Below are 24,443 nucleotides of genomic sequence, written 5' to 3'. Positions count from 1 at the left end.
TTATTTGTATCTCAGAATATTCTGTGCTTCCTAAACTGCATAGCTGATGCCCTCTCTCATTTCCAGATGGAGCATTTCCAATAGTTAGCTCTTCATTCATCTCTTGACCCCACACTGATGCCAGCTTACCTTTGCAACCTTGAGAGCTAGAGGGCAGCCATCAAGTCAAATTGGCACCCAGAACTAGATGGGCTTACCAACGCACTGTAAGGAATTTCAGCAGTTCAGGGTTTCACAGGATGTGCCTCAGGAATGGCCCATCCTGGTGGATCACTTAATGCAGTTCATGGTGTCCCTTAAGGCTTCTGACAGGGTGGTGGGCACCATAATGGGTTATTTATCTGATCTGGCTTTTATTTCTAAGGCAGAGTGTCAGAAGGCAGAGCTGGGGTCAGATAGATCACCGGATGGAAGGAAGGCGCCTGGAAAGGAAGCAGGAGGTCCCAAAATACTCAGCCTTGGCATCCCGCAACAAGACCCTTCCCACTGCAGGGATGGCAGGTAATGCAACTGAGGGACAGGGAGGGGCTAGGCCAAGACTGTCGGAAGAAGAAAAGGAAAGACGACGCCGGGAACGTTTATGCTTTTATTGTTCAAAGCCGGGCCATGTGTCCAGAGACTGTGGACTGAAAGGGGGGAAAGCCGAGCCGTCGGGAAACTAGAACACCGAGCCCACGTGCAGGCTGGTGGACTGGGGGCAGCATTGTATAAAGGGCCCCCAATGATCCAACCTCCCTCAAAGGGGGTGTTGGTCTTGCCTATTTGGATTACAACTTCCAGAGGAGTGGTGTTTAATTCCACTGCCTTAATTGACAGTGGAGCCTCCACAAATTTTATTGATGCAAAGTTAGTCAAGCGTCATGGAATTTACCGGTGGAAACTGGACGCTCCCCTAGCTGTGGAGACTATCAATGGGAGACCCCTGAAGTCAGGAGAGGTGACACAAGCCATGGAGGAAGTAAAACTTCAAATCCCTGGGCACAAAGAGTTCATTTCGCTATACGTGTCAGATCTCTCGAACTTTGAGGTGATTCTGGGAATGCCCTGGCTAGCAAAGCATGAACCCAAAATAAGTTGGAAGGAGGCAGTGGTGTGGTTCACCTCACAGTATTGCCAGGAGAACTGTCAACCTGAAGGAATCAAGAACACCTTAGCGGGGGCAGTGCAAGAGATCGAGGAAGTGACCCTGCCGCCAAAGTATGAAGAATTCAAAGATGTGTTTGATGAAAAAGAGGCAGAGACTTTACCCCCCCACCGCCCTTACGACTGTGCGATTGATCTAGTGCCAGGAGCCAGCATCCCATCAGGGAGAATCTACTCTCTCACAGAGAATGAGAGGGAGGCCCTGAAGGAATTCCTGGATAAAAACCTGAGGCGAGGATTCATACCCCCCTCACAATCCCCTGCTGGAGTGCCACTATTGTTTGTGAAAAAGAAGGGGGGGGACTCAGACCCTGTAACGACTATCGCGCATTGAACCAGATCACCATCCCCAACAGCTACCCGCTGCCCCTGATCTCAGAGTTGCTGGACCGACTGTGCTCTGCAAAAATCTTCACGAAGTTGGATTTGAGAGGAGCGTACAATCTGATCAGAATGAAGGAGGGAGATGAATGGAAAACAGGATTCTTGACCGCTTACGGACAGTATGAATACCTGGTCATGCCGTTTGGGCTTTGTGGAAGTCCAGGAATTTTTCAAAAATTCATGAACGATGTGTTTAGGGACTTGTTGGACACATATGTAATCTGTTACTTAGATGATATCCTGGTGTTCTCAAAGAACCAGGAAGACCACGACCAGCATGTGAAGACGGTGTTGAAGAGACTGAGAGAAAATCACCTGTATGCTAAATTAGAGAAATGTGGATTTGACCTCAAGTCTCTAGACTTCCTTGGATATCGAATCTCAGCGGAAGGCGTGGAGATGGACCCAGGGAAAGTAAGCTGCATATTGGAATGGGGCCAACCTGTCACCAAAAAGAATGTACAACGGTTTTGGGGTTTGCCAATTATTACAGAAAGTTCATTCCAGGGTTTTCCAAATTAACAGCTCCTCTGACTGACTGTTTAAGGGGGAGGAAGAAGTTTCAATGGACAGAGAATGCCACCGAGGCCTTTGAGGAGCTGAAGAGAAGGTTTGCTACTGAGCCCATTCTGCGCTTTGCTGATCCGAACAGCCCTTTCGTAGTGGAAGCAGATGCTTCAGATTTTGCCATCGGGGGGATCCTGCTACAATTAGACCAAGAAGGGAAGGAGCTGCACCCCTGTGCGTACTTCTCTCGGAAGTTAAAGCCTGCAGAGAAGAACTACACAGTTTGGGAGAAGGAGCTGCTGGCCATCACGGACTCTTTTGAAAACTGGAGACAATACCTAGAGGGGACCTCTCATTGAATTGAAGTGCGCTCCGACCACAAGAATCTTGAAAGCCTCCAAACAGCCAGAAAGCTGAACCAGAGACAGATAAGATGGTCCCAGTTCTTCACTAGGTTTAACTTCCAGATTACTTACCATGCCCAAGCCAAAAACCAGAGAGTGGATGCCTTATCCAGACAGCCACAATACAAAGAAAGTGAATCTGAAGACCAGCCTCAGTACATAATCCCGCCAGAGAAATTAACGTTGGGAGTATGCCAGCCTTCATGGGAAGAGGAACTCAAAAAGGCACAACAAGAAGATGCAGACATGCTAAAATATCAGCAGGAGACGGGACAAGGTCAAGACTCAGAAGTAACCTTTCACTGGAGGAATGAACTGTTATGGTTCAAAACCGCCAGATATGTGCCAGAAGGGGAATTAAGGCTCAGAATCCTACGCCAGTGTCATGATTCCATCACAGCGGGACACTTTGGGATTTACAAGACCATTCAGAACGTGGCCAAGGACTTCTGGTGGCCTAAAATGCGTCGGGATATTGAGAGTTATGTAAAGTCCTGCTCTGTCTGTCTGCGGACAAAAACACAAACAGGGACACCAGCAGGACTGTTACAACCGTTGCCTGTCCCACACGAACCCTGGAAGGACCTCTCCATGGATTTTATAACTGATCTACCCAAGTCCCAAGGAATGACAGCCATCTTAGTAGTGGTGGATCTACTTACCAAAATGGCACACTTTCTTCCTTGTGCAGGGGCCTTAGAGGCTAAAGAAACAGCCAAGTTATTCATAAAAGAAGTCTACCGGCTGCATGGATTGCCAAACAGCGTAGTCTCAGACCGAGGAACTCAGTTCACAGCCAAATTTTGGAGAGCAATGTGGAAACAGTTGCAGACGGAATTAAAACTCTCCTCCGCCCATCACCCCCAGACAGATGGGCAGACGGAATGCTTGAACGCCGTTTTGGAAAGATATTTACGAAGTTATGTGTCCTATCAACAGACTGACTGGGTATCATATTTGCATTTTGCAGAGTTCGCCTACAACAATTCTCTGCACTCCAGCACTCAACAAACCCCGTTCTTCGCTAATTATGGATTCCATCCTAAAGTCTTTCCAAGCAGCTCAGAAGGAATGCTGGTACCGGCAGCTGACAACTTCCTTAAGGAATTGCAAGCGGTGCAACAGACACTGAAACAGCAGTTAAACGAAGCCAAAATGGAGTACAAGCGAGTTGCTGACCTGCACAGGAAGGAGGGCCCCCCCCTTCAACCGGGAGACCAGGTATGGCTGTCCACCTGCTTCCTCCAGATGCCGGGCAAATGTAGAAAATTACAAGACAAGAGGGTGGGTCCTTTCGAAACAGAAACTCAAATCAATCCCGTGGCGTACCGACTGAAGCTGCCTGACATGTTTAAAATACATCCTGTGTTCCATCGATCCCTCTTAACGAAAGCCGCCCCTCCCAGTGAGTTACGGCCGGAGGAACCTCCCGGAGCTCCACTCCTGGTAAATGAGCAGCTTGAGTTTGAAGTTGAGGAGATCTTAGATTCCAGGATCAGACGCCGCAAGCTGCAGTACTTAATTCACTGGAAAGGCTATGGGGTGGCTGACAGATCATGGGAAGATGCAGCTGATGTGCATGCTCCAGAATTGGTAAAACTTTTCCATCAACGTTTTCCCCACCGTCCCAAGCCAGACAAGGGGAGGGGGGCACAGCCTGGGAGGGGGGATGGTGTCGGAAGGCAGAGCTGGGGTCCCAATCCCGGGGAGCTGGATCCCGGAGAGTTGGGAGAAGAGTATTCAGATGGATGGCAGAGGGAAGGGGGAGGAACTTCCCCCCTTTGGAGCGAAGATGAAACAGAGGAACTGCCAGTGATAAGGTCGCTTAGCAACGGGGAGCCTGAGCCCTCCCTGGACATTCTCACGCCTCCCCCTCTTTCAGGCTCAGAGCAAGAGGGGGAAGAGGGAGGGCTGCTCACAGCCGAAAAGCGGGGAGGCAGTTTACCATCAGCCCCTCCCCTATCCCCCATCCTGGAATCGAAAACTTCAGAAGAGGAGGGGGTGATGCTTCCCCCCTCACCGCGCACATGCAGACAGCTGAAAAGACAGGAGAGAAGGGGGGGAAGGTGGGCAGTACCTGAGGTGCAGTTAAGGAGGAGCGAAAGATTGCGCGCCCATTTGGCCCCTTCTTAAAGAACAGGCGGGAAGAAGTCCCTTGCTCTGTCAACTTTCTCCCAATGCCGCAGGACCTGTATCCCTGTATTGCTTCATGAGAAAACGCAGTCTTTGTTTGGACATTACCCTAATAAAACACGAATTAACTACAACCGCTGGTCTGGTTCCTGAGTCACATCCTGGGCCTGACACAGAGGGAAAGAGGGAGTTTATTTCAGACTTCAGGATCAGGAAGGTGCTGAAAGATTGCATGTGTTCCTGCCCTGCAATTCCTGATAAGCATAAGCCTTTTATCCCAGACATACACCTACAGCTGCTGCCCAGGTTCCACTAATTGTGTTCTTCCCCCTATGAGGCTGATATGTTTACAGCAGCAGCTCTTACTGCCTTTTATGGGGTCCTAGACCCTAGCGAGCTCCAGGCATGTTCCAAGAATGATGTGTCTGGGAGGGCCTTGGGTTTGGGGGATTGCATCATTTCAAATTCCTCCATACAGCTTACTCTGAGGACATCTAAGGCAGACCAAAGAGCTAAGGGCAAGTTGATAGTGTTGGGCTTGTGCCCTCTGTTGAACTTATGCCCTGTGGCAGGTATGCTTGTTTATTGTCCTTCCAGGCCCATGGGTCAAGGCTGTTTGTTCATTCCCCACAGGGAGGAGCGGTCTTATATATCCGCTGATCCCTGTCTCCTAATTGGCCCTAAAAACACCACCTTCTACTCAATATGGGTGGCGGCAAACACCCCCCCTCAAAGTGGGAACGCCATTATCAGTTTTGGTCCATGTTACAGAGACCCTTGTTGACTAGTGGGTGAGAGCCCAGAGTGTTTGGTCTTCACTCATTCGAGACTGGAGTGGCTATTACCACAGTTCTCGTGGGCCTCCCCCCAGATGCAAACCAAGCCATAAGTAGATGATGGTCTGCTGCGTTCAAGGCCTATGTTAGGTACTAATTAGCATTTGCCTCTTGTTAATTGTCATTTTTACCTTTTTTCATGTTTGGTTCACCTTCCAGTTCCTGCACACATTGTCCTATGTGGACTCTCCATTCTTTTCTGGGCCCACCGGAGGGCTGGCTTATCTCAAGTCAGGACACAGTTGCAGCTTTCAGCCTGGGCCATGCTGCAGTGGGAAACTCGGAGGGGAATGTTGTGTGTGTGTGGGGAGGATTTCTTCCTACAGTATCCAGGGTCTATTCTACTGGACCCTGTCCTCATGTTTAATAATCCTCCTCAGTGAAAATGATTATGTGCAGCGTACCAGTTTGGATTTGCTGCGGAATATGACACACAAATTGAACTGGATTAAGCATATATTTCCAGGGCTGTTCACTGGGTGGTCAGATCTGCTTGAAAGGCAGGTGTGAAAGGGGCTATTCACACAGGCGGGGTTGACAGAGCCCAGAGGTGGTTTAATAGGAACATTCATAAGTTGCTCTTAGCTTTGAGATGGGCATTTATCCCCCATCATAGAATTCATTACAATGCACCCCATTTGTTCAGGGATGATGGGCTTCATCTTTCCATCGCTGATTGTGACTTGTTTTTGGAAGACCTGCAGAGAGGTCTAGCTGACCATTTTAGGGTGGGTAGAGATGATCAAGCTGCAGCTGATCACCTCTTGTGGTGTGGAGTCCGGGCAGGTGAAGAGGTTGGGGAGTAAAAATTAGGTTTATGAGGCATTATGGGGCTGGGGCCACCCTTTAGGGAACTATCATTGCTTCAGGCATGACCTGGTGGTACCCCTTGTGTCCTGGCTTGAGCATTCGGTTGAAGGCAAGAATAGCAGTGTCCAGGTTGGGTTCACACCCAAGGCTCACCTGGTAAAGAGGGAGGTATTTCCGTCTCATCTTTGACCAGGGAAGCACAATCTGCAGCTGTTTACATGCCCAGGGGGTTGGAGAGGAATATTTCCCTACTACAATTAGCTATAGTTTGCCTGCTCAGACAGTTTGAATTTGGTTAATTTGGTTGATTGGGCCTTCAGGTTTTTCCAAAGTTGTTATATTTTAATAAATATAACATTATTCCAGCTCCCGTGTCTGAGTCTTCCTTTGGGTGTGGGGGCAAAGAACATATATATTTTATTGAGTTCCTCAAGTACCATGATGCATGGGGTGAATTCAGTGTTCTGCAATTTCTTTTATTATGTTTCCTATATTATTTCTTACCTTCTACTCCTTGATCATGACCATTGATTTCAATGGATAATCTGAGTATAAATATTATTGGAGATAACAAAAAGACATACAGTGGACTTACTAACAGATTTATTAAATTTTTGATCCAGATAAAATGGTTAGGTTAGATTTAATCTAAAAAAAATTACAACCAATAAACTAGTCAACTAAGAAAAATTGATATATTTAAATAAAGATTCTGTTTGAGTTGGATATATATATCTGTTTGATTGCTTTAACTTGTTAGTGTATACTTGTTTCTCTTGTGAAAAAATATGAATAAAATATTTTAAATACCTGTGAGGCAAACCATGGCTTAGCACAATGAAGCAAATGTACCAGTTCCCAAAGTGAAGATCACAGCCCCTGTGCTACTCATTCCAGGGTCCTGTTGCTCCTCCACTACCCTTTGCTGAGCCATGATTTGGCTCAGCATTCCATCTGAACCTGGGTTCCTGGTTTGTCTCACTCCACATAAACCAAGAGCTGTAACTAAGGTTGTTCTTGTCATGGTTTGGCTCAGTGTTACGTGGGATCTGAGCCACAATCATTTAGAGCAAAATTGCCCCTTCAAGGCAGTGCACAAAATTTTACAAGACAAAGCAATAAAATAATCATTCATTGCATCTGCTTCAGATTGATCAATAACTGTTAAAACATGTTAGCCGTGATTAATAAAAACAATAAATAAAGAGTTTAAATAATGGTTAAAGACACAGTTACAATATCATTTGGGGAAGCAAACCTACAGCATGAGAAGCAAAGGCATAAAATGCTTTCTTAACGCTGTTGGAAATGAGTTTCTCTACTACTGATATACAACAGTGCCACTTACATCTTATAGATAAATTCAGATCTGATGCTTCAGAATTCCTCCTCTTTCACATAATTAGTCTTCTGCCATTCCTCCTGCACACTATTCATATTTTCATTTGACAGATCACACTATCTGGTGATCATTAATCCATTAATTAATTATTTTAAGTTTATACCCCACTGTTCAGTTAAGTGATCCTCTGACTGATGAATTGAAAGAGACCATAATTCCCTTCTGCTCTGTTGTCCTGGAACATGCAACTGGAATAGAGCATTCTTTTTGTCGGGGAAACAAGATCCCTGCAACTCCTCTTCCTCTAGCTAGTGGATGGGACTAGGCTGGTTCCCCTTGATGCTCTTTTTTAGGGGACAGGGGGCACAGCTTCTCAATGTTCCTTGGTCCTTTGGCTGTTGCCACAGAACCCAAGATTCAGCTCCCTAACCTTTTTTTGTTCTTGACTGAATTTATCTTCTTCTATGGCTAGGCATAAACTAAAGCACTCAAGACTGCAGAATGTGTTTTTCATCATAGAAGCAAATGAGCTTTGTATTGGCATATTGAGGGCTAAGACTGGAAACAAATGGTATATATTATGGCCTCTGCCACCAGCCAGAGCACCAAGGATCACTGAGTGTCTAAACCCCCTGCCCCCCAGGAAATAAGACATGGCAAGCAATCCATAGGCCAGTAATGCTTGCTTTCCTCTTCCCTCAAAAATCCTTTCAGTATCATGTCAGTAGTATAGAAAGCATACCTCCTGTTAATTTAGCCCAACCCCTTTCTGTTTGATGACATCACTGGATTCCCCACCCCAGATGTTCCACCACTAAATGGACAGGGAAGACATGTTTCCCCTCTATAAGCATGTGGTTTCCAGTGAACTCATGAAGTTTCAGTTCCCTAAGTCAAAATGTGGTGCAGGAAATGAAAGCCAAATGATTCCATTTCCAGCCTCCTCTCCTGATTGGCTCCATAGACGTATGTGATCCCTCTGTGGATATATCATCCCACCATGGACCATTAGGGAGAATTTATAAACCCATACATTATAGAGATGAGTAGAAATGGACCCCAAAGTGGTCCATTTCCATGCTCCTCCCTGGATATGATGTGCCACATTGGACAAATAGGTTTAGATTTTGAATCCCAGAGACGTTTCCTAACCACTCAGGAAAGTGGAGGGGCATTGTTGATAAACAAGGATAAAATTAGTAAAATATAAAAATGTAATATTGAAAACAAATAATTAAAAAATCCATCATGAAACAGTATCTGAGAAGACTATTCTCTTCATGTTTGCTTTGCTATTCTTATGTAGCTACCAACACTAAGCTAGTAGCTGGCTCCTGCTACTAGCAGAAGTACAGTCCAGAAAGTTAACTTTGCTCAGAATACCTTGATTGCTAATTTGGCTTGGACTTCTGAATCCAAATCTCAAGGAATGTAATTGTTGTGTTGGCTTGGACTCCTGAGACCAAGCCACTAGGAATGAAAAATCTTGTATTCTCCACCCCATGGTAAAGCTTCATACTGCAAGGGTATACAAATGTCTTCAACTGCAAGGGTGCACATATCTTTTCATGGTGTCAGAATTAAAAGGAATGACTTATTTGTTCATTTACTTAGAAATAGATTCATTGATGACTTGAAGAATGCAGAATACTCTAAAGAGGCTGAAGCGTAAAGAAGAAATGATATCTGGAAATTTACTTTCCATGAAGAAAAATGGTAAGTTATTTTTAGCATTATACCTTTAGTGATCACCTGGTTTATTTTCTGACAGTTGAATGCAAACAACAACACTATATTACATCATTGCAGGCTAGGACATCCTGCTTGTTATATACTCTGTCCTGGAACCTGAACTATAATCTTCACCTAGTGTATAGAATGGCTTAGAAAGACTGCACAAACCCTCTGCCTATTGACATCAGGCAGGCGCCTTCGCTGTATTCTTTCCAGTGCTTGCTTAAAACAATTTTGTTTAGGAAAACTTATCCACATACAAGCTACATGTGCTTAGAATTGTTTATAACATACTGTTAGCCCAAGGCAAGAGACAGACTCAGAGGTAATTATCTGCCTAATTGACATGTAAATAGAGGGGCAAACCATGTGGAACACTGTAATTTTCTGTAAGTATTTTTGTTAAAAATTATGTTCTTATTTATTCTGTAAATAAAAAAATATAGCGTATTGAATTGGCAAGCACCAGAGCAAGTGGAAACAAAAAAAGGGAAGATCGGGAATGAACAACAGACTATTGGAACGTAAGCAGACCGGAACAGCGAACCCCATCCTTAAGTATTGGTTACAAGAACATAATTTGGTTAAGCATTCATTGTTCCCTTTTCTTCCACAGTCAGGAAGCATTTCAGTAATGAATAAAAATTTAGACAACAAATCCTACGTCTCTGTGTTGCTGCTCCTTGAATTCTCAGCAATCCGGGAACTGCAGATTCTATTTGATTATTTGCATTTTATTGTATTTACTGTAATTACTGTATTATTGTATTTTATTGAATTTGTTATGTACGCCACCTAGGGTGGCTTCGGCCAGATAGGCGGCCTAAAAATTAAATTATTATTATTATTATTATTATTATTATTATTATTATTATTACACTTCTTTCTCTTCCTGGGACTGTACCTGATAACTGTATCAGGAAAACTGCTCATCATTGCTGCAGTAGCCTTTGACCACCGCCTTCACACTCCCATGTACTTCTTCTTGATGAACTTGGCCATCCAGGACATAGGAGCTGTTTCAGTAATTGTTCCCAAATCTATGGTCAATTCCCTCATGAATACTAGGCACATTTCTTATGTTGGATGTGTGGTCCAAGTTTTTGGATATCTCTTCTTTGCAGGCTCTGATTTCTTTCTCAGGCAGCCTCGGTGACACGGAGTGCCTTCTACCAACTTCAGTTGGTGGCCCAGCTGTGCCCCTATCTGGACAGGGATAACCTGTCTTCGGTTGTCCATGCTCTGGTAACCTCCAAGTTAGATTACTGCAATGCACTCTATGTGGGGCTGCCTTTGAAGATGGTTCAGAAGCTGCAGCTTGTGCAAAATGCAGCAGCCAGATTGGTAACAGGGACCAAACAGTTCAAGCATATAAATCCAATGTTGGCCCTCTTGCATTGGCTGCCTGTATGTTTCCAAGCTCAATTCAATGGGCTGGTTTTAACCTATAAAGACCTAGATGGCCTGGGACCACAATATCTGATGGAATGCCTCTCCAGGTACAAACCCACCTGTACACTACGCTCAACATCAAAGGCCCTCCTCTGGGTGCCTACACTGAGGGAAGCTGGGAGGCTGGCAAAAAGGGAGAGGGCTTTCTCAGTGGTGGATCTCTCTGATGAGGTGCGCCTGACACCAACACTGTTATCTTTTTGGCGCCAGGTCAAGCCTTTCCTCTTCTCCCAGGCATTTTAGCATGTGTTTTTAAATTGTTTTAAATTTTTAAATTGTGTTTTAAATTGTTTTTAAAAGATGTGTTTTAAATTTGTATATTCGTTTTTAATGTTTTTAGTTACTGTAAACCTCCCAGAAAGCTTTGGCTATGGGGAGATACACAAGCAAACAAACAAACAAGCAAGCAAACAGCCTTCTGGTGACTGCGGTGGCCTGAAGACACTTAAACGCTGCTTACCAGAGGCAAGTAGGTTAGATTAAATATTCCGTACCCAGGCTCTCTAAGCAGGCGTGAAGGAATGATCCTGTCACTTCAGCTGGACCTGGAAACCCCCTCATTTAACGAAGATTTCTATTTTAATTTCCAATCAGATTTATTGTTTGTTTAAGTGGTATGCTCCAAGCAACTGTGGTTGTTGCTTAATGTATCATGCTTAATGCCATCAGTAGGGCCTTACCCCATGACATCACTAGGACTCGCCCCTGAAACTTCAGCATTTGGGATGCTTCTACCCGACAACTCTATCATATTGCTCAGAAATGAAAGTTTTCAATAAATAATAGAAACTTTAGGTAATAGTTATCCCTTGTGTCTGAAGAACAGAATCACAAACAGGTTTACTCAAAAGTTCCTTTCACTGTTCAATGGAGCTTACTCTCGAGTAAATGTGCACAGGATTGTAGCCTTAATTTTATTGAATGCCTTATTTCCTTTATGTCTCAACTTCTACAAAGAGCTCAACATGGCATACGTATTCCTGCAAATCCCCAATAAATCCTCATAATAGCCCTATGAGGTACTTTAGGCTGAGAAGGTGACTAGCCCAAAAGTCACCCAGTGAGTTTCATGGCTGAATGAGGATTTGAACCCAGGACTCCCAGGCCCGAGCCCAGTAGTCTTATCACTGCACCACACTGGCTTTTGCAGAACCTGTACACTACAGTACCTGTATATATCACAATATCAATTACCCACTATACTTTTCTTCCTTGGACTTTTAAAACTGATTGAAATCAATGGTAATATAAATTCTGTTGTATGCTTTATTTTTCCTCCTAAACTTCAAGAGAGGGAAATATAGCCAGGGCTCTTCCAATAATTTGATGACATAGATCACCAGTGACAATGGTGGGGCAGAATGGCAGTGGCACTGAGACGGCAAGGTTGGGGGTACTTCAGTGGAAGGTAGCACTAGCCTGCAGGTGTGTACCCACCTGCTGCAGGATGGTGGTGCCACCAGCCCTGAACTGGCAGGTGCCTTGCCCCCTCCTCATTTAGTGAGTGGCAATGCTGCCATTACCAGGAGAGCCCTGTGTTTTACTAGAACCCCAAGAGCCACCAACTACATCCAGCTGCGAAAGACATACATCTAGTATGAAAGAACATGATGTCTCGGACAAGTTGCTGAGCACAGGGTTATCAGAACTGAGATGAGCCCACAGTCTTTCCACACATAGATCTATTCCTACTTTCCACAAGTATTCTTCATTTCAGTTGTCAAATTTCCAAACAGGTATGTGTCCTTTTGTTCCTATTGTTAAACACCTGGAAGCCAGAAGTGCTTGCCAATTGACTACAAATCTCCCAGGGATCTACCAATTGATTACAGTCTACCTTCTGGCCACCACTGCACTAAATCATTCGTATGGGCACAGGCCTAGTTGCAGGATTGTTGTAGCATGGTTCAAAGGAGTGCTTGCAAGAATGAAACTACAATGGCAGAGGTAAGACTCTTCAAAACATTGTCAAAGGCATTCTCAACAAAAAAACCCAAACAATGTCACCTTTCCAGAATCCAAGAAGAATTTTTTTTTATTTGCTCATCTCTGTGCAACTCTCACCTTCTGTGTCACGAGTCATGCATCAAAATTAGACACACATGATGGTCAAACACAGGATAATGACTGCCTCCATTAAAAACCGCCAGAAGTAGCTGCATCACACACTCAGCTGCTTCCTATGGTTGCAATACTCTAGATCAGGATGGCTTTGGGTATCAATGTTTGTATCATTATTATTACTACAAAACCCAAGATCCACCAACCAGAGCAAGCCACAAACTATCTACACTTAGAGTTAAATAATTCTTAGCCCAGGGATTTGTTTGGAGTTCCAGAACTGAACTGAGCTCACAGTATTTCCACACAAATATCCATTCCCAATTACCAACCCCCAGCTTTCTGCTTTTCTGCAGTATAATGGTGGGGTGGTCATTTTCTTCTTGTCATTGTGAAACAGGAGTGTGAAATTCTCACTGATCTTCTGCAGGCCATCCTGAGATACAACAATACATTTTGATCGACTTTCTGTCCACACTGCATTTAAAGTGCTATCCAAAAGCTAAACATCATGACATAGATCATAAAAAGAGATACTGGTGACCACTTTTTGATACTGAGCTACAAACATTCCCACTTAAAAACCATAAAAAAAACACAGCCCAGAGCTTTCCTGTTTCCCAAATACCAGGAAAGGCTTTCAGGAGACAGAGTAAGCTACAGTGGGAGCAGCAGTCTGGAAAGCCCAATTGATAAATAATTTTTCCTACATTTATATTTTGAAGGTGGTTCTGTGTATTAAAAACATGGTATTATCAAGAAAGAATCACGTGTACCATGTTGGAAGAATTATTTCAGTTCGTACTCATTTAAGCAGCTTGTTTTTGATGCAGCCCCCTCCTCCTCAAAATATTTTCATATATAAATATTCAATATATTTAGGTCTTAGCTTACACAGATTTATCTATAAGTCCTATTGAACTCCAGAGGACTTATATGTCAGTAGAGATGTATAGGATTGTTCCATGAAACCCTGCATCAAATAAAACCATACATACCTTATGAATAACAGGCAATGAAAAATGCAATATCTTTATAGCTATGATTATGACAATTACAGTAGCTGGTATTTTCTTCTTAAAAGTTGGTGTTTTGACTTTAAATATTTAAGAATATGCAGGAAAAATGAAAACAGTAAAACTACATTCCCCTTTCTGCCAAAATTCCTTCTATTGAATGTACGTCTTGAGGAACATTCCTCAAGGAACTTAAGCCACATCCGTAAGTCAGCATGCATACCGGCAGAAACTCGGATGCGATGAAGCATAGAATGCACTCATTTCATTGCATCACAAAGCCATCTCAAAAATGCCCTGCCTGATGCTATCACTTTGGATGCAAAAACCAGGTGACCAACCAACTCCTGGAGTTGCAAGAGAGTGAGCTTCTTGACCAGCATGGCTGTCCCTAACTTGCCCCTCAAAGCAGAGAGCTTGTCCTCTGGCAATCGAGAAGACTGTGCCACAGTGTCGAGCTGAATGCCCAGAAAGGTAAGACTAGTTGCCAGACCCTCAGACTTCTTGGGTGTCAGAGGCACCCCGAGGTCAGAGGTCAAATCGGCAAATGCATCAATCAGACACTGACAACAACAGGTGCCAGCAGGACTAACAAACAAAAAATCATCCAAGTAATGGACAGTGAGGGACAGCCTGGACTTGGCCCTAGCCGCCCACTTCAGGAAGGTACTAAAAGTCTCGAAGGCAGAGCAAGAGATGGAACAACCCATTGGCATTGCCCTGTCAATGTAATACTGGTCCTGAAACTTAAAACCCAACAGGTCAACATCATCTGGGTGCACTGGCAGCAAGAGAAAGACCAGCTTGATATCACACTTCACAAATAAAGCCCCTTTCCCCCCTTCCTTTATTACCCTCACTGACTCATCAAAGAAAGTATACCTCATTGAGGCATATTCCTGCAGTATGGCATCATTCACAGACCTGCTCCTCGGAAAGGACAGATCCCCTGCCCAGGAAGTAAAGCATGGCAATGGATAGACTAACTTGGTTCTGTCCATTGGTCAGTGAGGCTTGATTCCCTCTTCCCTTAAGAATTCCTTGGGTAGCAGGTCAGTAGTACAGGAAACATACCTCTGGTTAATTTACTTAAGCCTCACCCAAACTTCTGTTTGATGACATCACTGCATTCCTCAGTCCAGATGTTCCACCCCTGAATGTAGGGTTGTAGAGAGGGAAGGCATGTTTCCTCTTTATGAGCATGTGATCCTCAGTGAACTTATGAGTCAAAATGGAATGCAGGAAACAGAAGCCTAATAGTCTCACTTCCAGCCCCCTCTTCAGATTTGTTCCATAGAAGTATGTGATCCCTCTATGGATATATCACCCAACTATGGATGAATAGGGAGAGGTTATAAGCCCCCTAAGTCATAGAGATAAGTAGCAATGGATCCTGGTCCATTTCTGTCCTTTTTCCTGGATATGATGAGCCACAGTGGACAAATAGGCTTAGGTTTTGAATCCCAGAGACCTTGCCCTAGCCAATCAGGAAAGGGCACTAAGAATACAGGGCACTAAGTACAGTCCAGAAAGTTAACTTTCCTCAGCATCACTTGATTGTTAATTTGTCTCGGACTCCTGAGTCTAAGTCTCAAGGAACACAATTGTTGTGTTGTATTGGACTCCTGAGACCAAGCCAGTAGGAATGAATAATCTTATATTCTCCACCCCATGGTAAAAGCTTCATAGTGCAAGGGTATACACACATCTTCAGCTGCAAGGGTGCACAAACCTTTTAATGGTCTCAAAAAGAAAAGGAGTAACTTATTTGTTCATTCATTTAGAAATAGTTTCAGTGGTGACTTGAAGAATGCAGAATACTCTAAAAAAGCTGAAGCATAAAGAAGAAATTACATTTGAAAATCTACTTTCTGTGAAGAAAAATGGTAAGTTATTTTCAGCATTATAACTTTAGTGATCACCTGTGTAATTTTCTTAGGGCTGTATGCAAACAACAATACTACATTATGTCTTTGCAGCCAGGCATCCTGCTTTTTAAATGGTCTCTCCCAGAATCTATATAATCTACACTACAGCTTGTGTACAGAGTGACTTAGCAAGATTGCAGAAACTGCCTGCCTATTGACATCAGGCAGGTGCCTTCACGGTACTCTTTCCAGTGCCTGCTTAAAACAATTTTGTTCAGAGAAGCCTATCCAGATATACAGAAGCTACATGTATATAGAACTGCTTTTAGGTTATTGTTGATTGTAATTGACTTTGGAATGTTTTTAAATCGCTGTGTTATTGTCTTTTAATTATAATTTTAATGATTTATTTTATTGTAAACAGCTTTGAGGTTTTATTACAATCAAGTGTTATAGACATCTTGATAAATTTCAAAAAATGTTCAGCAGTTGTACAGTATCACAGTTTAAGGGCAGACTTACATCTCCTCTCCCAACAAAAATAGGGGACATCCTTTCTTCAGTAGCTTGTGATAACTGAGTAGACAGAAGTTTGTTCTGGCCATTAATTTCAATGGGTTTACTCTAATTAGAACTGAGTAGAGTCCACACACAAAAATGCAGTGAATGGAAACCCACTAACACTTCAACATTCTCCTCTTAAAGGGATTTATTTATTTATTATTTATTTATTTATGTAATTAAGCTTATATACCGCCCGACTAGCAACAGCTCTCTGGGCGGTGAACATTAAAAATACAATAGAAATAACACAAAACTGTACACAAAACTGTACAGTCTAAAATCAAAATATAATAATTTACAATTAACAGGAATTAAAATGCCTCAGAGAAGAGAAAGGTTTTAACCTGGCGCCGAAAAGATGATAGTGTCGGCACCAGGCACACCTCCTCGGGGAGACCATTCCATAGTTCGGGGGCCACCACTGAGAAGGCCCTAGATCTTGTCACCACTCTCCGGGCTTCCCTATGAGTCGGAACCCGGAGGAGGGCCTTCGTAGTAGACCATAGTGTACGGGCCGGTTCATATAGGGAGAGGCGTTCTGACAGATATCGTGGTCCCGCGCCGTATAAGGCTTTATAGGTAAGTACCAACACTTTGAATCTGGCCCGGAAGCATATTGGAAGCCAGTGCAAACGGGCTAGCACAGGTGTTATATGCTCAGACCGCTTAGTTCTTGTTAGCAGTCTGGCTGCCGCATTTTGCACTAGCTGTAGCTCCCGAATCGTCTTCAAAGGTAGCCCTACGTAAAGCGCATTGCAGTAGTCCAGACGCGAGGTTACCATAGCATGTACCACTGATGAGAGATCCTCCTTACTCAGATAGGGACGTAGCTGGGCTACCAACCGAAGTTGGTAGAATGCATTCCGGGCCACCGAGGCTACATGAGCCTCAAGTGTGAGGGAAGAGTCTAAGATGACTCCCAGACTACGCACCTGTTCCTTTAGGGGGAGTGTAACCCCATCCAGGACAGGGTATATATCCACCATCCGATCAGAGAAACCATCCACCAACAGCATCTCAGTCTTGTCAGGATTGAGTCTCAGTTTGTTAGTTCTCATCCAGTCCATTGTCGCAGCCAGGCAACGGTTCAGCACGTCGACTGCCTCACCTGAAGAAGATGTAAAGGAGAAGTAGAGCTGCGTGTCATCAGCATACTGATGACAACGCACTCCAAAACTCCTGATGACCGCCCCCAGCGGCTTCATATAAATGTTAAAAAACATGGGAGACAGAACCGAACCCTGCGGGACCCCACATTGGAGAACCCACGGTGTCGAGCAATGTTCTCCAAGCACTATCTTCTGGAGACGACCCGCTAAGTAGGAGCGGAACCACTGCCAAGCAGTGCCTCCAACTCCCAATTCCGCAAGCCTCTCCAGAAGGATACCATGGTCAATGGTATCAAAAGCCGCTGAGAGGTCAAGGAGAATCAACAGAGTTACACTCCCTCTGTCTCTCTCCCGACATAGGTCATCAAACAGGGCGACCAAGGCAGTCTCAGTGCCAAAACCAGGCCTGAACCCCGATTGAAATGGATCTAGATAATCGGTTTCATCCAATAGCGCCTGGAGCTGGTCAGCAACCACACGTTCCAGGATCTTGCCCAGGAACGGAACATTGGCTACTGGTCTGTAGCTGCTGACATCCTCTGGGTCCAAGGAAGGTTTTTTTCAGGAGTGGTCTCACTGCCGCCTCTTTCAGACAGCCAGGGACCACTCCCTCTCGTAAAGAGGCATTAATCACTTCCTTGGCCCAGCCAACTGTTCCTTCCTTGCTAGTTTCAATTAGCCAAGAGGGGCAGGGATCCAGTACCGAAGTGGTCGCACGAACCTGTCCAAGCACCTTGTCCACGTCCATAATTCAGTTTAAAGAGGTACTTAACTAGTGAGGGCACCAGAAAAATAGTTAATGTTTAGTTTAATCAATTTCTTAGTCACTTCCCTGTAAAAAAATCCTAAAGCAATTTACAACAAAATTATATGTATATATACATACATAAGAAACAAATAGAAAAATACAATCTCAGTACAACACAAAAGGTACTTTGCTGAAACAAATATACTATGAAGACCCTTCTTAGGAGAGCAAAGATGTTCCTAGGCCCATGAAATACAAATGTATTGTGATCGAAAGCTGGGGGAGCAAACTGGACAGCAGAGAGATTTTAATGGACAGCCTCTCTCTCTCTCTCATACTCCATTTTAGACTACATTTCTGCCAAGGGACCCAAGGCAGTTTACAATTTCAAAATGTAAATGTATATATTTCACCAATTTATATACTGCTTGACTCCATAACTTCTGAATGGAGGACAGTATGGTTGAAAAGTCACAATGAAGATAAAATCATTTAAAACAAAACCAGAAAACTTAATTAAAATCCCTGTCTATTTCTTTTCTGCCACATATTCCCCTCTCCCATAAACCCTAGAAATGTTTCCTTTTATTAGGCATATATGGAAGCCTTTTATTAGGCATATATGGAAAATAAAAAGCCTTTTATTAGGCAAATATGGAAAATTTCTTTATACAACTCTTTTTGGGGGGTGAGTGATGCAAAACCTTTATGTTTAAACTTGTTATGTGCCTTCAAGTCGATTACAATTTATGGTGACCCTATGAATCAGTGACCTCCAAGAGCATCTGCCATGAATCCCCCCCCCATTCAGATCTTGTAAGTTCAGGTTTGTGGCTTCCTTTATGGAATCAGTCCATCTCTTGTTTGGTCTTCCACTTCTTCTACTCCCTTCTGTTTTTCCCAGCATTATGGTAGTTACTAGTGAATCATGTCTTCTCATGATGGGTCCGAAGTATGATAACCTCAACCTCAGTTTCATCATTTTAGCTTCTAGTGATAGTTCTAGTTTAATTTGTTCTAACACACAACTATTTGGCCTTTTCGCAGTCCATGGTATGAGCAAAGCTCTCCTCCAACACCACATTTCAAATGAGTTGATTTTTCTCTTATCCACTTTTTTCACTGTCCAACTTTCACATCCAAACATAGAAATTGGGAAAACCATGGTCTGAATGATTCTGACTTTAGTGTGCAGTGATATATCACTCCATACATTTGAACTAATAGAGCTGATTTTTATATCATTTATATCATTTATGCCAATGAGATTTTAATGTTCTGTATTATTTTTCCTGTATTTAAATAAATTGTTTTTGTAATTTCCATCATATATATGTGTTTGAGTTATTATTACTTTAGTTCTAAATCAATTCACTACAATCATTGCAAAATACAGAATATCTATTCTTCAAAAGCAATGCATTTCATTGCAATATGTGGGATGCTTAACTTAAGAATTAAGTAATTGGAAGCACAGCCAACCCTTTATCCCTCTCCTCAACAAACTACAGGAATTATGACACTTTCATGGGGAGATGAGGGGGATCAGTCAGTGTGGTCTGTTTTTTTTTCCGTCAGTGGTACCTGCCTGTAAGTTCCTACTGCCTCAATTATTATACAATCCAATACGCACTCACCTGGGAGTAAGTGCCATTGAACCCAATGGAGTTTACGTCTGAGTAGACATGTATTGGACTGCACCTTAGTTATCCACATAGCGTCATTGAGCAGAAGGAATCTTTCCCTCCAAGTCTTTTTCTGTCTCACTTCCCTGCCAAACTGACCATGCGAGTGATTGTCTAATTCTGATGGATGACATTATTTCCCCAACCCTGTGCTTTGGCTTTAATTCTGTGTTGTCTTGCTGCTTCTGTCTGAAAGTATGTGTGCCTCCCTCTCCACTCCCTCCTTGCTCCCATCTCCCCTCACTTGATCAAGCATAGCTGAAAAAAATATGTACAGCAGAGGAGGCTTATGTGTCCCTTCATAACCATTAACTTGCCTCTTTTGAAGAGTACTTTATGTTGGGTTTAAGCAAGCTTGCATGCCCTCTTTGATAGGGAGCTGTCCCCTCTAGCTAGAACCTGGGAGACCAGGCTTCGAATCCCCACACAGCTATGAAGCTCACTGGGTGACCTGGGGCCAGTCACCGCCTCTCAGCCTCAGAGGAAGGCAATGGCAAATCCCCTCTGAATACCACTTACCATGAAAACCCTATTTATAGGGTTGCCATAACTTCTTAAAGGGTGGGGTTATTTACCTTCTCTTCCTCCTTCTTTCTTAAGGGATATTGATCTGTTTAGCATAATGCTCCATTAAGCTCAGGAGTGAGAAGCACTTATTTATTTATTAATTTATTATTTAATTTGTATCCCTCCCTTCCTCCCAGCAGAAGCCCAGGGCGGCAAACAAAGCACTAAAAACATTTTAAAACATCATAAAAACAAATCTTAAAATACATTAAAACAAAACAGTGTTAAAAACATTTTTAAAAAAAGAACTTAAAAAAGGGTTGAAAACATTATTAAAAACATATTAAGTAATTCTAACACAGACTGGGATAGGTCTCAACCTAAAAGGCTTGTTGAAAGAGGAAAGTCTTCAAAAGGTGCACAAAAAAGATAGCAGAGATGACGCCTGCTTAATATTCAAAGGGAGGGAATTCCACAGGGTAGGTGCTGCCACACTAAAGGTCCAATTCCTATATTGTGCAGAACGAACCTCCTGATAAGATGGTATCTGCAGGAGGCCCTCACCTGCAGAGCGCAGTGATCAACTGAGTATGTAAGGAATAAGACGGTCTTTCAGGTATCCTGGTCCCAAACTGTATAGGGCTTTGTATGCGAAGACTAGAACCTTGAACTTGGCCCGGTAGCAAATGGGCAGCGAGTGCAATTCTTTCAGCAGTGGGGTGACATGTTGGCTATACCCTGCCCCAGTGAGCAGTCTCACTGCTGCATTTTGCACCAGCTGCAGCTTCCGGACCAACCTCAAGGGCAGCCCCACATTAGGAAGCTGTGAGATTAACCCTTTCCCTTTAGTATAAATGGAAAAGAGCTGTTTGTGGGCTCATATAAGGTAAGAAGTGTGGACCTTTAAACCCTATCGCTATGAGAAAAGCTTCATCTTTAATCCAAAATTCAGCTGCAGTGTGAACCAGCCCTTAGTACTGATTGTTCTCTTTTCTTGCACAGGCAGAAAGCATTTCAGTAATGAATGAACATTTAGATAACAAATCCTACGTCTCTGTGTTTCTGCTCCTTGAATTCTCAGCAATCCGGGAACTGCAGATTCTACACTTCTTTCTCTTCCTGGGACTGTACCTGATAACTGTGTCAGGGAATCTTCTCATCATCGCTGCAGTAGTCTTTGATCGCCACCTTCACACTCCCATGTACTTCTTTTTGATGAACTTGGCCATCCAGGACATAGGAGCTGTTTCAGTAATTGTTCCCAAATCTATGGTTAATTCCCTCATGAATACTAGGCACATTTCTTATGCTGGATGTGTGGTCCAAATTTTTGGATATCTCTTCATTGCAGGCTCTGATTTCTTTCTCCTCATAGTCATGGCATATGATCGGTATGTTGCCATTTGCAATCCGTTGCAATATGAAATGGTGATGAACAGAACAGCCTGTACCAAAAGGGTTGCTGCTGTGTGGATTGCTGGCTTTCTTTATGCAGTGCTGCACACTAGTGGAACTTTTGCAACCCCTTTCTGCTCAAATGTTATCAATCAGTTTTTCTGTGAGATCCCCCAGTTACTTACACTTGCCTGCTCTAACTTATACCTAGAAACTGGGGTTGTTGTGATGAGTGTTATAGTTGCGTTTAGCTGCTTTGTGTATGTTGTTGTCACTTATGTCCACATCTTCACTGCTGTTCTGAAGATCTTTTCTGTTCAGGGAAGGAAAAAGGCCTTCTCCACTTGCCTACCCCACCTCATTGTATTTTCTGTATTTTGTGTCACTCCAAGTTTTGCTTACCTCAGGCCTCTCTCTAATACTCCATCTCATCTGGACTTTGTATTAACTGTGTTGTATACTATTGTTCCACCCATGTTCAATCCAATAATCTACAGTATGAGAAACAAAGATATAAAAAAGGCTTTGTCAAAGTTGTTGGGTTTGAGGCACTCTTCACGGTCATTGACAACATCCATAGATATGTAGATAACATATATTATGCTGACAAACAAACAAACAAACAAACAAAGAAACAAAGAATCGGACTGCCTTCAAGTCAATTCTGATTTATAGCGACACTATAATAGGCAAAAACCCTTGCAGTTTAATCTTAACTTAGCTTGCACTTAAACCACATTTTTTAAACTTATTACTAAATTTCTTTGCTTTTTAATTCAGGAGGTAAGGAATGGGATCCTCTGCACGTTTGTTGAGACTGGATTGACCATTTGCACGTTCACTGAGTTCAGTGGAATTTATTCCCCTGCAATCATGCTTAGGATAGGTGAAACTGACCATAGGGGGATGTGGAGGAGAAGGAAGGGCAGGGGTAGGGGAGGAAAGGCAGAGGGTAGGAAGAAGATGGAAGCAGGCAGGAGGGGGAGGGGAGGGGAGGAGGAGGCAGGTTTGATCATTTGCATGTTTTTTGAGTTCCATGGGATTTACTCTTGTGCAATCATGCTTCAGATATGTGAAACCGACCTGAGGAGGGGCAGGGAGGGGAGGAGGAGGGCAGGGAGCGGAGGGACAGGGAGGAATTAAAACTGTAATTTAAAACTTTTTGTTTTTATTTTAATTATATTGAGTATTATTTAGACTGATATTGCATTTCCAATATTTAAATAATATATATTTTATGCTGAATCGTATAGTTGTTTGTACAATGATTGACCACTTAAGAAGACTTTGTCGAAACGAGTTTGATCATATGTTTTGATACTTTATTTCAGGAGTTGTTTTTGTATATACTGGTTATATTTACTCTTGTTCATTTAGCTATGACAGATGTGTACATGTTATTCACTTTTTTTTTTAATAAAGCATCCACATCCATATCATAGGCAGTTTTGAGTCTGATTTTTTAATTCCCAATTATTTGTTTTTCCAAATGGTTTTCAACATAACAACTGCATCTAACTGATTTCTATTCAGAATAGACCTATTAAAATAATGAACCTAAGTGAGTCATGATGATTGATTTCAATGAGTTCATCTGAGTAGAAATATAATTAGAGATAAAAGGAGATACAGTAGACGGAAACTCACTCATTTTTTTAATAAATTATTGATCCAAGATGACACCAGAAAAAATGGTTAGGTTACATTTAGTTTATTTAATTTGTCCATTGCCCCACCCCCCAAAAAAGTGTTTTAGAATGAAAGTTTTAAAATACAGTACAACAAAAATGACATAGATGCTTTTAACTCAACACTAGTAGCATCAACAATTCATAGCTGCTTATGAAAGGATAACAAGAATGCATTGAAAGAAAGATTATGCATCAGATCTCTATATACCTCAATTTGATTGACATTTAATTGCTACTGTCAGGGCCGGATCTAAAGGGTGGCCAGGGGGGCCCTGCCGGAGGTCCCTGAGGTCCACAGGGCCCCTGAAGGACCCCTCATTATGGTGGGGGAGTTGCACTCCCTTTCCATGGCAGGCTCCCTGCCACAGATCGCAGGGAGGGAGCTGTCCATCTACTTGCCGGCCCACCCGTGCCCACCTGCTCACTCTCCCCACCCCCAACCTCACTTGCCCTCCCCCCCACTCACTCACTCACCTGGCATCCCGAGGGCCTCTCATTATGGTGGGAGAGTAATACTCCCCTTCTGCGATAGGCTGCCATGGAATGCAGGGAGGGAGCTGCCCACCTGCTGGCTGGCCCACCTGCCTGCTCCCTCCCTCCCTCACCCTCCACACCTGCTGGCTCCCTCGCTTGCCCTCCCTCCTCTCCCTCGCTCAACCTCCCTCCTTTCCATCGCTCGACCTCCCACCCGACCTCCCGCTCCTCTGCCTGCCTGGTAGGTAGGTAGCTGGGGAGTGTGTGTATGTGCCAGGGCCCAGAGCATGCTGATGCCCAACAGCCCTGGCATACCTGGGGCCAGCCCTGGCTATTGTATATCTGCTTGTACTATGAAAAATATGAATAAAATATTTTTAAAAATGCTGAGCCAAACCATGGCTTAGAACAATGAAGCAAATGTACAGGTTTCCAAAGTGAGGATCCCAGCCTCTATACTCTTCCCTGGCTTTTGCTGCTGCACTACCCTGGGATAAGCTATGGTTTGGCTCAGCATTACATCCAAACTTGGGCACCTGGTTTGTCTCACTCCAGATAAACCATGAGCTATCCCTAAGTT

General features: G+C 43.4%; 1 protein-coding gene across 1 annotated transcript; it reads left to right on the top strand.

Moving 5' to 3' along the window:
* Positions 1 to 21,323: 21,323 nt before the first annotated feature.
* LOC133367788 (olfactory receptor 14A16-like) lies at positions 21,324 to 22,286 on the top strand. The gene has a single exon (XM_061591891.1). The coding sequence runs from the start codon at positions 21,324 to 21,326 to the stop codon at positions 22,284 to 22,286; it is 963 nt and encodes a 320-aa protein (XP_061447875.1).
* Positions 22,287 to 24,443: the final 2,157 nt, after the last annotated feature.

This window comes from Rhineura floridana, chromosome 11 (assembly GCF_030035675.1).
Source record: "Rhineura floridana isolate rRhiFlo1 chromosome 11, rRhiFlo1.hap2, whole genome shotgun sequence".
NCBI lineage: Eukaryota > Metazoa > Chordata > Lepidosauria > Squamata > Rhineuridae > Rhineura > Rhineura floridana.
This window is presented reverse-complemented; position numbering and strand designations above follow the sequence as displayed.

Excerpts from the sequence above, each read along its gene's own strand:
- LOC133367788 (XM_061591891.1), top strand. The coding sequence starts at position 21,324 with ATGAATGAACATTTAGATAACAAATCCTACGTCTCTGTGTTTCTGCTC.